Source organism: Papilio xuthus, unplaced genomic scaffold (assembly GCF_000836235.2).
Source record: "Papilio xuthus unplaced genomic scaffold, Pxut_1.1 DF828780.1, whole genome shotgun sequence".
NCBI lineage: Eukaryota > Metazoa > Arthropoda > Insecta > Lepidoptera > Papilionidae > Papilio > Papilio xuthus.
Window position 1 is genome coordinate 3306875 of NW_013529869.1, and position 12419 is coordinate 3319293.

Below are 12419 nucleotides of genomic sequence, written 5' to 3' on the forward strand. Positions count from 1 at the left end.
TATAATAATATATAGATAAGTTAAATAAAAAGCTGCTATTCAAGGCGTAAATGCAAAAAAATATTTTAAAAAATGAATTAATAGTATCCTATGTCTGTCTCCTGGCTCCAAGCTACCTCCTCACCAATTTTCAACCAAATCAGTAAGCCGCTCAAGAACTTGAGTTATAAATAGTGTAACTAACACGACTTTCTTTTATATATATATATATTTGTTAACTTTTTACAATTTACACTTTGTACACATTGAATGGTGAATTAGTTAGTTAATTAAATAGTTAATTTTAAAATTTGAATAAACCTGTATTGACTCGTGTTTTTTTATTGTTGAAGCCATACTATTTCCGTATTAAAAACCAAATAAACATAAAATACAAGGTTTTATCTTAAGTGTTTATAAATTATACGAACTTTTAGAATAAATAAATGCAACGTAACATACCAAATACATAACGAAAACTTAATCCATGTAGATCCAAAGTCTAATAATTTTAGTTACTAAAGCTCGCATTTAAAACACTATATATATATAATATCGCAGGTAAACAAAAAACGTGAGAACTTTTTAGTTTGATTGCATTACAATTTAATTATCAGGGTTATTATTTTGATATAGCTTTATTTGTTTTATAACTTTTTAAGGGTTTTTGAGTTAGTGTTCTCAGAAAGAAAAAGTTAGCAAATAGCTATTTAGTTCAGTAGCTATTTGCTAACTTTAAATAAAGGGGGATTTGGCATGTACTATGAGTGGTCACTGAGGGGAGGGAAGGGTCGAAAAAACTAAAAAAATAGGTTACGTAGTATGGATATGTTTCCTTAGTGAACGATGACAGACAAACGTTTTAATGTTTAATGGACTATGAAACTAATTAGTACTTTGAGGAGCACACTCGATCTTTTCTTCTTTTACTTTGTACCATTCGCCAACACATCCGATGGTAACAATTAACTTTAATTCAATTTAAAGTACTTAAACAAACGCTAAATGAAATCCTAGCAGCAACAAGCTTTCAAGCATAAACCGCGTAGCCTGAGTAATTTGACACGACGGATTTGTCTCGAATGTCAGGAATCATGTTTCCGTTAGGCATAGCGTATTAAACTTCATTATATAATATTTTGTAGCATTGTCTTTTAAAATGAATTGAGGTTAGACGGTTTATCCGATGAGAATAGAGTTGTCATATTCGATTACTAATTTTCGATGTGTTAGACATAATCAACGTTGGAACGCGGATCTCTATCAAGAAAAAACATGTCAAACAACATGTTTGAGAATATATTTGCATCAGGTACGATTACTCTTCTATCAACTGGACAAAAGCATTCGTTGTAATTTTGTATTTAGTATTAGTGATAATTTAATTGTTAAGGACTTAAATTGATTAATTCCTTGCTTTTGGACATATGACGAAACCTGTTCAGTTTATTGACCGCAGAAAAATAAAAAAAAATGAAAGTGGTTTTAAGATGCTTACACTTTTTACACGTAAGTGATTTTTGAATCTTTATAATAAATAATTCGACGTCCAATGTTAGTGCGCAGTTTTGCTTGGGTAAACATTATTTCCCAATAGATATTATATTTTTGGGAAACTTCTGGAAATTATATGTTTTTGATATATAAATTACTTGATATGGTTTGCCAAAAACAAAAACTTGGGCATAAACAAAGTGTTTTTGTTTGTATTATTATAATTCCAAATGTCGTTGAACCTCAGTGTTAGGATGGGTCAAGATTTTTTTCTATTTTTGAATTCCGCCAAAAAATTCAATTATGTTTCAATTTGACTTTTAGGTTAATTTTATAATTTAGTATAACAAAAAGCATACTTAAAGATTTTTTAACAAGTGTTAATATTTATAAGCACTTTAAGGAGTATTTAATAATAATGTCTCACAAGTTTTCGATACCAAAGAATCGTAGTGACGTCATTAATTGTTAATCTATGTGCATAATAATATGTGTCGTAATGTTTCGATTAAGAATCATTAACCGCTTATTATTTAGTTTAGTAACATTTTGCTTGAACAAAGTCATGACCAAATCGATAATATATTTAGTAATTTATCTTTTTACAGTGAGTTTCCGAAACTAAAATCCTAGCTTAAAACATATTGATATCTCTGTTTCGTCGAAAAATGTGACAGAGATGACGATATGTTTTATATAAAGATTTTGGTATCAGAAATCCACGGTTACTGGATGTATGGTATGAATGTTTAATACAACGAAACGGATTCTAAACGGGTCTGAATGAAGTTTGGATTAAAGATTACGCAATTTAATTCAACAATTTTGTTCTACTTATACATAAAATAATATTTTAAATGTGCATTCGATTGATGTTGTATTTCGACTTTTTATGTTCAATTTTTAATTATTAGAAGTACAAGTTTTGCAAACTCTTGCTTTAATTTTAATACTGTTTACATTGCACAATTGACGTATAAGTTGATGACCTGGAAATGAAATTAAAAAATCAAATTAAAAACATTTTTTTTTAATTAACTCGTTTGCAATTTAATGGCACCTGATCAAAATAAAGATATTGTACCGATGTATAAAGTCGAAATTGTTTGCAAATTTAATCGAAAGCTTTTTATATCGAATAATTTGAAAATCTATTTGAAAATTTCACATTAAGCATTCGGTAACAGTACATATAAGAAATATAATTTGTCTGTGTATGTTAATCGATTAAAAAAAGTATTTATTAAAATGAAATATTTAATCAAAAATTCTTTTTACACACTCATTATCGAACACTAATTTAATTACTGCTTCAGGGAAATATACTCGTATAGACGGGTTGTTATTTCAAATTGTCACAGAGGCACGTGGTATGATAGGGTTGCCACATCTTTGTTTCTGTGGTGTACATATTCGAAAGAGATTTAACATTCATGTCTTGGAAACAAGTGACAGAGTGAAAAAAAACACTGGATGTTGTTTTGTTTTGGCTTGCGCCAAGGAGTTAAGTCTAAACTGGTCGTTTCTTTGTCGTCTGGAGTGTTCGAGTTTAATGTTATTAAAAGTTGACATCCCTAAATGTAGTGTAAGGCCAGGATGTCCCGTGAACGACGATACACGTTCAGTCCACTTCTTGATCACTTCCGACATACATCTCTCTCGATTTATATATCTAAGTCATTTGTTTTACCAAAATATACAACATAATTTTATTCAAATAATTTAATTAGTTATTAATTGAAATTAAACAAATTCGTATTTGTTACATTTAATAAAAATAAAAATTTGATTAAAAAAATGGCAACGTATCAAAATGGACGTAAGAATAAACCCTTAGATATAGTTATCGTGGGAGGAGGTTTGGTAAGTACATTTTTAAATTATTTATTAAATAAATAAAATAATTTAATTTAGATGTTTGTTGTGTTTTAAAAATTATCTTTAGAAATACTCTATTTTTAAATAACTTGTTTTTTTTTATAATTTATATTTAGATATTTTAAACAAGTTTTAAGAATTATATTTAGATGATTTCAAGCATATAATAAATTAAATATTCGATTAGAATACGATTATTATTTTATACATTTAGTTTTCATTGCGATTATGAAACCTTATGCAATATGTTACAAAAACGTTTTTATACCTAATTATTTTTAAGTTATATATTCATCAGCTTATTTATGTCTTCATTGAGGTTTTAAGAAAGGCTCACTTTCTTAAATTAGGGATGGTTAAGGTTCCTCGATGAACGACACGTAATCTTTTCAATAAACCGTTATTCATTAAGACCAATAATTTCTTAGGAAATCTAATTGAGTTTCATCTAAAGTTTTTTTTTTATTTTTATTTATTTAATAATTATTATAATTAGCATATTATTAGGAGGGAAGAATGACACGTAACAAGAACATTAAATATGAATGTGGATAGTTCTGTAGGGAGCTTCAAAGGAGATGGATGGAAAGGTAACAAAGGGAGTGCCAATTGAAATAGTGAATAATAAATCGATCGTATCGCGCTTATTGTGCCAGAAAACACCGAAGTCTGCATAGCCATCGAGATGACGTATAGTCAAACAAGGATACCTGGCCCGGTGAGATAGGCGCTGCTTTGCAGTAAGACCTGTCTGAAAATATATGTTAAGCTCTCATCATCGAAAATAACATGAAAGGAGCCATGACAGTTGCAGTACGGCAAGGATCTTTTGACAATTTTTGACTTTGACATCATAATACAGTTTGAATTATACCCACCGGGTCAGATTACTTTGTCCATCTATCATATTGACATCTCTTTGACAACTGACCGAAATATGTATATTAATACACAAGTATCACAGTGGAAACCTACCGTTACATCTCGAACTAAACAAAAACAATATATAAAATGTTCGAATTATAAATCTGTTTGCGTCATGATTTTCAGATTGTTGTCTTTTCAAAACTGGTATTTCTTTAAGTAAATATGTTTTTTTCAAAAGTTGTTAACACTCCGCGTGACATAAAGTTACGTATTACTTTTACAGCATTTAAGATTTTATTTGCATAAAATCGATTTTAATAGTACTAGTTAAGACGCTGTATTATTTTTTATTTCAAAACAATTCCACTATTTCCGCACCCTGACTATTTCTTTGATTGCTTAGATGCTTTTAAAAGTTACTACAAACACTGCTTAGGTAAAATCGGCAACAAGCCTTAATGCTTTTAGCAGAAAAGAGGTCCCTTTACATCTTAGTCAAACTGAATAACTATAAAACATATTTAAGTAGTATTAGAGAATCTAAAAAGAATAATCGTATCATTAATACGTTTTCACTAAAGAAATATTAATGTAAAATATACTATCGTCTCTCTCAATTTCTTCTATAGAGACAGCACTATGTTTTTGAATATTCGGACAACGCAAATCCACGGTGATAGAGAAAGGTCAACTATAAAATTTCTATGTGTGTAAACATCACACGTATCAAGGAAGTAAATTGATTAGTTCGCAAATCGAGTGGAAAATTCTGCATGACATTTACAACATTAAGATAATATAAATATTTACATAATGTTTTGTTGCATTAAGTTAATCACAGACAGATTCAAACGTTCTAGGAATAGCGTTAGATTACCAAGAATAACGTAGACCATGCGTAACCAATAACACGGGGCTTTGCTTAATTTGCAACTACTAACTTATAGATATACTAGTGTAATTCAAGAAGCGAACATACCATTTCCTTAAAGGCCGGCAACACATCTGCAGTTCTTCTGGTGTTGCAGATGTCCATGTGTGTCGTTGATCACCTCGGTGTTCCCGCCGATCGTTTGCCCCTTCTCTTATAAAAATAAAATTGGCTATGTGACGTCAAAAACTACCACATATATTTTGCCTCTGTTCATATAGATATTATGTTGGTCATTTTCACATGCAAATTATAGGTTAGATTAGTAATAAGAGAAGATAAGAAATTAAATAAACTTTATATCTGCAGTTTATCGGCATCTTTATCTGCGTAGAATAGTAACAAGCAAGAAGCACAATTAAGAATGATCAATTGACAGTTGCTTGTGATGATAACAGGATGTAAAAAAACCATTTCTTTGACAGGTCGGATCACTGGAAGCTTTGTATTTGGCCAAGAGGGGTCATCGCGTACGCCTATACGAGTATCGTGAAGGTGAGCGAGACATTATTAGGCACGTGCCGACCGGTCCACAACGAGTTATTAATTGATACATTATCATGAATTATCAATTTAAATAAAAATAATAATAGTCAAGACTCGTTAATATTTAATATCAAAAAAGTAATTTATTAAAATACCATAGTAAAGTAGTTTTTTTATAAATATAAAATGAACAATGTTTTTTACAGTTACTATAGCTTAGAGTAATATATTGAATAATATTAATATGGCGAGGCTGTAAATTATCGTACTAAAAACCCATTGCTATATACAAAGCCAAATATAAATAAATATCCCATAAATTATTTTACAATGCTTTTAGTTTCAGTGAGAAGTTAAAAATCATAGATTTGAGTCTGCTTGATGACTAACTCTTGAACCATCTCCTAGTAGAATTATTATAACCATCATAGAAACTTGAAGGTCAAATTAATAATTAACGCTTAAATTAACCAATAATGTCAACGGAAGCGAATCTTTAATATGTCCCATAGGTGATCTTGACAATAGGTTAAATGGTTAATTAAAAGTCTATTCTTCAATTTCGGCTCTACTCTGCTGTGAAGATGTCCCATGGCTAATTGAATGTCAAAAATATATATCTAAAGCCAGGTCTATTAGGATTTTTTATTCTTCTTTTTTGTATTAATATTATTTCAATCAAAGCTAGATTAGGATTATGGTTCTCGAATATTATACTTTAATAGCGGGATGAAACAAATGACCATGTAATAGGATATCCGTACTTTTAACAAGTCATTGGCTCTATACTGAATCATTATTGAGAGAATTTCATCTATTTCCAGACATTCGAAATACCCCAACTGCCAGGGGTAGATCTATTAACTTGGCATTATCAGTTCGCGGGCGGAAGGCACTGAGAGGTGTCGGTTTGGAGCAGCAAATGGTACAAGAACATGGCATTCCTATGGTCGGACGGTATATACACAGGCTTGATGGATCCACGTATATCATACCTTATGACTCTAGGACTAATCAGGTAAGAGTTTAAGGAAGGAAAGCGACTTTGTAATAGTATTATTTTCACATAGAAGAATAGCGATTTAATTAAAATCTAATTTGAACAAGAAGACGAGATAAAAGAGTTTGTATATGTATTGCAGTATTGGACACTGCACTGTAAAAAAGTTCTGAATAATTTTGAATACTTTTGTTATTTTTGTGGCTTAAGTTCTATTTTTTTTTCAGTGTATTTATTCCGTCGGCAGAAACTTCTTAAATTGTCTACTATTAAAAGGTTCGTAAGGTTTCGACATATTTTTTAATGTCTTAAGTTTCGTCACAATAATGATAATTACAGTATGCAAAATGTTTGTCATAGTGTAATTATCTCTAAATAATGCAAGCTGTTCGTTCAACAAGCAATTTAATTAAAGCTCCGACTCATGCGGTGCTGTTTAAATTAATTAACGCTTGTTAAATAGCTTAATATTTAATGTTTATTAATTTTCTTACCTATCAATATGACGTATTGGCTTTAAAAAGATAAAACATGTAAAATACCTTGCTTTGCAATTATTGATTTATGGTACTTATAAAAAACGATAAAGTAAAAAAACACAACATTTCAACAAATAAATCAATATAATATAATAGATAAATTATGGTATTTTTATATTGAGTCAAAGCTAATATGTTAGCTTATACAAGAAACTTGTTTCCTAACTAGCTGTCGCCTGCGACTCCGTCCGCGCGGCTATGTGTTGCTTCCATTTCCAGGCTATGCTCTATGTCTTTGCCAAATTTCATTATAACTGTGGAGCCGTTTCGCAGATATCTTGTAATCTATTTAAACATTCCCATTTATAATATTAGTAAGATAAAATTTATTAAATTAAATAATGATTTATTTAATATATCTATTACTGTAAATTGCAGAATCAGAGAAATACAAAAATGTTGAGAAACATTTTAATCACAAATTGATCAACACAAATCTTCAAAAGGGTTTACTAACATTTCAAAAGTATGTATTTTTCGTGTTCCAACTGTTTTTACAACTTGTAACATTGTTTTTGTTGTAAAACATTTTTTTATATTATTGCTTGCACATTTTACACGCATTCCAGGACGCAGACAAATGAAACAGTAGATGTGAATGCAGATTTAATAATTGGTTCGGACGGTGCGTATTCCGCAGTCCGAAAAGCAATGATGAAGGAGCCACTATTTGATTATAGTCAAAAATACATTGAACACGGTTATATGGAATTATGCATACCACCGGGTGATGATGGCGAGGTAAGAGATGCAAGCAATTTTAATTAAACACATGATATACTATTTAAAACAAATGAAGTGTGATTTAAAACTGTTACAACTTAAAACTTCGAGTAATCTGTAAGCGGTTAATAATATTTCGAGAAAAAATTAAGTCAGCTATTTATCAAATTTCTTTTATATATTTTCATATTTTAGTTAGTAAAATGAAACCTGCATCTAGGTTTAAGTTTTTCACATAGAAAACAAAACAAAGAAATTATAGTCCCATTAATAAGAACAGCAAAATGAATTCTAAAGTCTGCTAGACTAATTTTTCTATATTTCTTATATCGATGTTCCATTGTGCTTAGATTTTTTACATAAATTAAGTGTAATTGTCTCTGCATAAACCCAGCTTCGTACATATATGAGGCATATTTTTGAAATTTATCTTTCAACGGAAATCCACGAGTTGCGTATATAGTCATTACGGTATCGTAAGAGAAGTCCCAAGCGTCTATTAAATGGTTCCCATCATTATCAATGTACATAAATTCTCTCAATCTATAACTGTAGTTCATTTCTATCGCATAAACATCTTTTCTATTAGCAACAGTGTTCATTGCACTTTCTGTAAATCTACAATCTGGATTATCAATACCTTTTGGAAGGATGATGTTGTAAGCGTATTGAAAAAAAGATCTCATACCATCATTAACACAAGGTTTATAAGGTAGTGAGTTTATATCATCAGAGTCAAATGTTCTTTCATCTTTAACATGTCCAGCAACTAAACTATAATACGCTGTATTGTAAAAACTGTTAATGAAAAAAGTAAAAAGTGCCCATAATACAATTATACTTTTAGGCTTCGTATTTTTGAATAATCTATTATCGCTGTGTTCATAAAAATAAGCGCATAGTTTAATGCTTAGCATTAAAAACTCCGGTTTTTCGGTCGATATAAGTATTCTCGATGTCGCAGTAAAACAAACCATAAAAACATAAGCAAGTAATATTAACAGCCATGTTTTCAAACCAAATTCACGATAGACTTTTTTCCAAATATTTTCCTTAGTAGTAGGTGTGAGTAAAATTAGGTCTGCATAGTTATATCCCCATATGTAATCGAATACTTCGACTCGATTTTGAATTAAGACAAAACCTCCTGTTGCCAAATTTACTTTACCATCTTGCAGTCTGCTTAGAAGTCCACTTGTAGTCCGGTTGGGTAAAACTACTCCATACATTGTATCAGCATCATAGTATTCATATTTTATTGTAAATCCTTCTACAGCAGCAATAGTCTCTAGCATGTATTGTTCTAAACCCAGCACGTATTCCCCAAAAACAGTGTAATTGCTTGACTTAAGTATAACCATTGGAATATCTTCCTTAGCTGCGACTTTCACTACACAATTACGTAATGAATACTCCACATTTTTTCTAAACAATTTCTTTGTACCGTTTGTATCTCGACATGATCCTAGATTAACTATTTCATCAAATTTTTCCCCACAATTGTCCTTTTCAAATGGAAAATAAGTTAACATTTCAGTATTCTCAGGATTCACATAATTTAAAAGAACAACTTCATAGAGTTTATGATATCTAAAAATGTTAAAAACGTTCATTAAATGGCCCGGAGCAATCTTCCTAATATGAACAATAAAAGTTGCTCTTGGGTTCCAAAGAATGTCTCTTGTCTGTTCTTTTAGACCGTTGGATATTTCTTCAATGTCTTGTGCTATAATAATATAAATTGTCGTTCCTAGAAGACCATTTTCAGATGTAAAGTTCCTTAGTCTGACACTGTAGCAATTATTAAGATTAATCATTTTAATTAAGCCGTCGACGTTAGCGTTAGAATATACAAGAGTAATGTGATTTTTGGAGGTAAAACGACTTTTTAATATATTGTTAATGCACTGATCACTTTCGTTATAATCTTCACTACTATCGAATTGTAATTTTTGATATTTATTTGTCTGAGCACATACTATATGTATCAATAATAATATAATATAAATACCGTATAGTCTCATTTTCAGTAGCACCGACTTATACGTCTGAATACAATATCAAATATGTATTATAGTTACGGCGAAATATTCAGTTAACGTGTACAAACATGAGTGATTGACGATGTCCTAATGATGTGGATTTATCCGTAACTAGCATATCCTATGATTTATCGTCGTCCTTAACAATTACTGATAATTGTTTGCTAAATATTCAAGCATTTTGTATTATAGTTTCAGATGCCTTCGCAGTATTTACATATTTGGCCGAGGGGTAACTTCATGTTGATTGCTTTACCAAATCAAGATCGTACATGGACTGTCACACTTTTCATGCCATTTGCTAAATTCAATGAAATTGATTCGGATGAGAAGCTTTTGAATTTCTTTGGAAAATATTTCTCTGATGCAATTCCTTTAATTGGGAAAAAGAAATTGATGGAGGACTTCTTTTCTGGATCAGCTTTACCTTTAGTTTCTGTAAAGGTAATTACAAATTATTAGTACTTATATTTCAGAATATGACGGCTGAGAGAGATGTATGGAAGGGCAGTACTATGGCATCAGCCCTAAGTTATGTGCAGGCTGATGATCTGTTACTATAACATTTATGTACTATGCGGGATTTTTAGCCTACTTCAAAAAGAAGGAGGTTATCAATTCATCTGTTTTTTTATGTGTTACCGCGTAACTCCGCCCCTGGTGCTCCTATTTTGATTTTTTTTTTATTTGTTCATTTCAGTGTCGACCGTATCATGTTAAAGACAAAGCTCTTCTAATCGGCGATGCCGCGCATGCTGTCGTACCATTCTACGGACAAGGAATGAACTGTGGATTCGAGGATTGTACGATTCTAGATGAATTATTTCAAAAACACAATGATAACCTTAAAAATATCCTAGACGAATTCTCCGCTACAAGATGGGTCGATGTGTTTGCTATTAGTGATTTAGCTATGTATAATTATGTGGAGGTAAGATTAATATAAAGATCATCATAATATCTTAAACTCGTAGTACGGTATGTTTATTGAGCATTTGGTTTTTAGATGAGAGATTTGGTGACTCGACCATCTTATCTGTTTCGAAAGACGATTGATGATTTTCTATTTTGGCTGATACCAAATTTATGGGTACCATTATATAATTCGGTGTCTTTTACTAATATGCCATACAGTCAATGCGTGAAAAATCGACAGTTTCAAGACAAGGTAAGTGTAAAATTAAATTAATATTGAATTTAATGATTCTATACAATTATAGATTATTTTAAAGTATAATTTCCTGGCAAATTAACAATTAAAAATAATGATTATAAGTCTTCTGAAAACTTCAATAACTTATTGTATTTTTACAGATTTTTAAAATGGTTATCGCAATCGTGGGACTCCTGACATTTGGTGGAATTCTGTATTTATCTTTATTATAAAATTAAAACATAAATAAAATAAATAAATAAATTTAAATATTAAAATTATATGTTTCATATTTCATTTCTTTTTTAATTTATCATAAACTGTATGTGGATCGTTATATACAGTACTGGTCACTCTATAACGGTGCTAACAATTCCAACAAAGCTTTAGGTTAACCGCTGGATGTAATTAAACGCAACCTACATATGTACATACATGACACAGGATGATGTAGTGTAGACCTTACTATTGCGACAAACATGTGTGCTTTAGAAGCTTTCAATAAAGATAGACTACTGGGTCAATTGTACCTGATTAAAAAGAAAAAATGTGGTAAAATTTATATTAAAATGCTTTTTTTAGTCTAGCATACGAAGTAAGAATATAAAAATAAATATTTCGTCTAAGTCGTCTCGGTGTTAATTAGTCGTCTTATGTAATAGTATGGTGGGCGTCTAGAAGGAGAGAAAAATCGATAAATTCTTTTTGGTACATTATTGCTGCTTCTTTTTTGACAGGCGTTCAAATTCTCAATAAGACTTGGTAGAATTATTTAAATCGGCACTGTAGTTACGATAAAGATGAAATATTACAAATAAAACTTACAATTTTATAGTAGAAATATAGATATAATTAATTATAGTAAATATTTCCAACTACTATTTCATTGCACTCTTGCAAACAAAGTGATAAATTATTTTATATGGAAAACATTCGAGGAAAGTTATATAAGTTTGTTGTTGGAAGCGCATTTGCCTTCGAAGTTTGAACTGGTTTCTTAGCGCAGTGAATAAGTTCGCTAGAATTCATATTTTGACTAATAAATTAGTTTTAAAGTAACATTTCATTCACACGTAAGTTTAACTGAACGACTGTATTTAGTAACATATTGAATGTAGCTGTCAGGTATATTTTCTATATTTTCAATGTTGGTACACTGACATTTTTGGTGTTCTCGCACAAGTGGGTATTTCGAACACATAGCTTCAGACGAGCGCGACGATTGTGCGAAGAGGTAGTAGGGATTTTAATTAGCGACTTAACTACAAAATGTACTAAACAGAGGAAGTCAAATTCCCTCAGACTCCGCCAGTTTTTCTAAGTTACT

The 12419-nt window shown here is 30.5% G+C and overlaps 1 protein-coding gene across 1 annotated transcript; it reads left to right on the plus strand.

Moving 5' to 3' along the window:
• Nucleotides 1-3097: 3097 nt before the first annotated feature.
• Nucleotides 3098-11344, plus strand: cn (Kynurenine 3-monooxygenase cn). The gene is made up of 10 exons (XM_013327023.1): nt 3098-3336; nt 5575-5644; nt 6460-6653; nt 6863-6911; nt 7553-7640; nt 7744-7915; nt 10132-10383; nt 10640-10870; nt 10946-11107; nt 11254-11344. The coding sequence occupies exons 1-10, from the start codon at nt 3271-3273 to the stop codon at nt 11323-11325; spliced, it is 1356 nt and encodes a 451-aa protein (XP_013182477.1). The 5' UTR covers nt 3098-3270; the 3' UTR covers nt 11326-11344.
• The last annotated feature ends 1075 nt before the right edge of the window (nt 11345-12419 follow it).

Bases quoted from the DNA above. Each gene is read 5' to 3' on its own strand.
- cn (XM_013327023.1), top strand. From the start codon at position 3,271: ATGGCAACGTATCAAAATGGACGTAAGAATAAACCCTTAGATATAGTT. The intron at 3,337-5,574 runs GTAAGTACATTT...TTTCTTTGACAG, and splicing joins TTATCGTGGGAGGAGGTTTG to GTCGGATCACTGGAAGCTTT. The intron at 10,384-10,639 runs GTAATTACAAAT...TGTTCATTTCAG, and splicing joins TACCTTTAGTTTCTGTAAAG to TGTCGACCGTATCATGTTAA.